Below are 4,211 nucleotides of genomic sequence, written 5' to 3'. Positions count from 1 at the left end.
TAAGCATTTGTAGGGAGTTATCTTGGCCAAAGGTTGGCAATAATTTTGTCCATGCCATTTGCCTTTATTTTCTTAATAGAAATTGTAAGCTTAAGCTTACAAAAATAAAGTTGGTTCTGCAATGTTAAAAATTCATTAACAAGGTGTGGATACCAAATGTTTTCTTCAATTTCAACTGATTTTAGAAGAAATAGAGAACTTGTTTTGTAAAGTACAAGGGTGCAAATATATTTGTAGGGTATATATATATCCACCTGACATATGTTGGAAGACGTGTGCTGAAAGTAGGATACATGGGACACACACAATGATTTTTTTCCCCAACCCCCAATATGCTGAATAGAATAGAAAGATAAAATCTAAAGGCGAGATGACAAAGGTCTGATTCAGAGGGTGTTATGCATCACACCCGGCTGACACACATGCATACACACACACACACTTACCTCCCCTGTGTATTTCCTAACCTAGGCTGAGTCTTACTTGAAGACAAAGAAACTTTTACATTTACTTGCTGCAAGCAAACAAGCCAGCCAAACGTTTTGGGTAAGTCAGCTAAAATGTATATTTTCCTCTCTCAATTTCTGCTGATTTAAATAAGTTGTTTACTGTAAGAGCTGGCAATGTTTTGACAGGTTGAGAGTAAACACACCAAGCAATGGAAATGGACATGAACTCCTCGTTTGGGGAGACAACAGCGGGCTACGCAGACTACAGCTCAGAGACTGACGCTCCGCTCTGCAACAGAGAAACGAACCACAACTTTGGGGTCAAACTCTCCACCTTCTACCTGCTGATTTTCACACTGAGTGTGGTGGGAAACAGCTTGGTCCTCTATATCATCTGCAAGTTCGAGAAACTCAACACGGTGGGGAACATCTTCCTCCTCAACCTGGTGGTGTCGGACCTGGTCTTCATGTCCAGTCTGCCCTTCTGGGCCGTATACCACCACAAGTCCAGCTGGATCTTCGGCCGGGTCTGGTGTAAGATTGTGGGCAGCGCCTACTTCCTGGGTTTCTACAGCTCGATCCTGTTCCTCACCCTAATGACCTTTGACCGGTACCTGGCAGTGGTCTACGCCGTGCCGTCCACCAGGCTACGTCGGAGGAGCTACGCCCTCGCCTCATCCGCCGCTGTGTGGGGCATCAGCCTCCTGGCGTGTATCAAGCCGTTTCTACTCTATGACCAGGCCGAGCATTACTACCAGGGGTTGGTGTGTGAGGAGGTTGGTACCCCAGAATCGATTGTCTCTGAGGAATTGGAGCTGTCGGGGCCATATCTCCAGTTAGGTTTATTTTTCCTATTTCCTCTCATTGTTGTTTTTTACTGCTACGTTAGGATTGCCATGACGGTCATCTCCTCCAGGATGACCAACAAGTACAGGACGGTGAGACTCATATTTGTCATAGTACTGCTGTTCTTTGCATGCTGGACTCCTTATAATGTGGTGGTGATGCTTCAAGCAGCTGAAGTCGACTGTGTGAAACTCCGTAAGCTTGACTATGCGCTGCATGTTACTCGTATGGTCACATATCTGTACTTCTGTATCAATCCTGCCTTCTACACCTTTGTGGGGAGAAAATTCCAGAACCACTTCCGGATTCTGCTGCAGAAACATATGCCGTGTTTAAAGAACCATGTCTCAATCAATGGTAGCCGGACATTGTCACATATTAGAAACCCTCAAGTGGGCATAACTAGTCAAACAGATGTTCTGGTATGATATAGGAGCCCTGTGGCACAGGAATGCACATTCATTCATGTCTAGGAGTCTCATATTAGTTAATGAACCTTGAAAAATGTATGTTGCTATTCACCACTGTGCCTCTGCCTCTGCATTGCTTGCTCTTTGGGGTTTTAGGCTGGATATCTGTAAAGCACTTTGTGACAACTGCTGATGTAAAAAGGGCTTCCTAAAATACATTTGGTTGATTGATTGAAAATAAATGTGTTTATACAATGTTAATTGTAGATGTGAGTTACCCCCTTACTATGTAAAGTGTTTGAATGCTTCGGTTGGTAGAAAGACACTCTATAAATCCAATCCATCATTAATGCTCCATTATTGTACAATTTCAATAAAATGTTATCAATAACTTGGAGACAAGTTGTGACAGGACAAGTTAAGAAATGACTTAATGTGTCATAACAATGTGCAAGTCATTCTTTTCTATGTTTACTCTCAATCAAATGTTTACATTTTGCCTCTGGCTAACATTATCTGGCAATGTAAAACATTGCTGTTTGGAAATAAACATTACTCCTGACTCAATATGCAGGGTGAGTAGCTAACTTCCTTCTTCCATTCACACCTACATTTTTGAAAAATGGAGCGAGCATACGATGTTTCACTAATTATGTAATAATATATACCAGTTAACAGACACTTTCCTCCAAAGCAACATAGTCATGCATGCATACATTTTTGACATATAGGTTGTCCCGGGAACCAAACTCACCATCTTGGCATTGCAAGCGCGTGCTCTACCAACTGAGCTAGAGAGGACCTCTACACTGTCAGTTTAATTTATCTGGTGCTACAGTTAGTTTCAACCTTTTGGGGAGATTGTGCAAAAAATTAGGACAGAATAGAAAGATAATATCTAAAGGCTAGATGACAAAGGTCTGATTCATAGGGTGTTATGCATCACACCCGGCTGACACACACGCACACACACTTACCTCCCCTGTGTATTTCCTAACCTAGGCTGAGTCTTACTTGAAGACAAAGAAACTTTTACATTTACTTGCTGCAAGCAAACAAGCCAGCCAAACGTTTTGGGTAAGTCAGCTAAAATGTATATTTTCCTCTCTCAATTTCTGCTGATTTAAATAAGTTGTTTACTGTAAGAGCTGGCAATGTTTTGACAGGTTGAGAGTAAACACACCAAGCAATGGAAATGGACATGAACTCCTCGTTTGGGGAGACAACAGCGGGCTACCTGGACTACAGCTCAGAGACTGACGCTCCGCTCAGCTCTGCAACAGAGAAGCGAAGCACGACTTTGGGGTCAAAATGTATCTTCCATGAATGCCAAAGCAACATACATTATACAGAGTACAGTATGATGTTGGTTATGTGTTGTCTCCCTGTAACTTTTTAACCCCCAAAATAATTGTCCCTTGGAGGATAAATAAAGTGTATTGACTTGAATTGAAGAGTTTGTATTCAAATTGTATGTCATCCATTGTGACTGCTTTAGAATTCTATGGTACTGTAGAATTATTTAAATTCTAAGGGAATGTTGTTTTCTAAGGGAATGTTGTGTAATTCTGATTATCTAGCTAGCAATTGCTACAGTAGTTAACTACTGTGCTCTATTCTGATTGGTTATATGTTGGTTAGTCATTGGGAGAGAACAGGAAGTAGTTGAGTTGATGCATGGCTGTAGATGTGATCAGTTCGTCATTAAATCTGCAAAAGAGTAATTGGTCTCCATCCATTGTTTGTCTACACAAACCAAGTTTATATCAGGAATCAAGGTAAGACCCAAGTGCAGACTGTGTGAAGTAACAATGTTTATTGTAACCACAGGGGCAGACAAACGACGGGTCAAGGCAGGCAGGGGTCGATAGTCCAGAGTAGGAGTAAAGGTACAGGACGGCAGGCAGGGTCAGGGACGGGCAGACTGGTCAGGCGGGTAGTACAGGGTCAGGACAGGGAAAGGTTAAAGCCAGGAGGATGAGAAAAAGAGAGGCTGGGAAAGACAGGAGCTGACAGAACGAACGCTGGTAAGCTTGACAAACAAGACGAACTGGCAACAGACAAACTGAGAACACAGGTATAAATACCCAAAGGAAAAGTGGGGAAGACAAGCACAAGGACAGGTGAAACAGATCAGGGCGCGACAGTTTCCATCTAAACGAGTAAAGTACATGTCGGATGAAAAATAGGCCTGATGAAAACAGCCAATTTGTCGGTAACCTTTCCAAATGTAGACAAAATAAAATACGCTAAAAAAAGGTGGAGTGGACACCAGAGTGGACACATTCGCAAAAACAATGTTCTGACGCAACCATCAGTAGACTTGCAATGGAATCCCATTTAACTTGTGTTTTTTTCCGGGACATGGAAATATAAAAGTTATTTTTACATACACTACATCATCATGCACAGCCATCTAACCGCAACAGGTCAAGTTGATGAAAACACATCTCTGGTGGGAAAATGCACATCTTGTCTTTATGCTCAACTGTCCCACAGGGGACCC

The 4,211-nt window shown here is 42.2% G+C and overlaps 1 protein-coding gene across 1 annotated transcript; it reads left to right on the top strand.

Annotated features, from left to right (window-relative positions):
* The first annotated feature begins 393 nt into the window (after positions 1 to 393).
* Positions 394 to 2,272, top strand: LOC110490829 (C-C chemokine receptor type 3). Its single transcript, XM_036945575.2, has 2 exons — positions 394 to 546; positions 636 to 2,272. Exon 2 carries the CDS (start codon positions 659 to 661, stop codon positions 1,721 to 1,723), a length of 1,065 nt encoding a protein of 354 aa, XP_036801470.2. The 5' UTR covers positions 394 to 546; positions 636 to 658; the 3' UTR covers positions 1,724 to 2,272.
* The last annotated feature ends 1,939 nt before the right edge of the window (positions 2,273 to 4,211 follow it).

The sequence above is a fragment of the Oncorhynchus mykiss genome, chromosome 15 (assembly GCF_057628025.1).
Source record: "Oncorhynchus mykiss isolate SJ-2025 chromosome 15, ASM5762802v1, whole genome shotgun sequence".
Taxonomy (NCBI): domain Eukaryota; kingdom Metazoa; phylum Chordata; class Actinopteri; order Salmoniformes; family Salmonidae; genus Oncorhynchus; species Oncorhynchus mykiss.
Note: the sequence above shows the minus strand (reverse complement) of the source record. Positions and strands in the feature narration are given on the sequence as shown.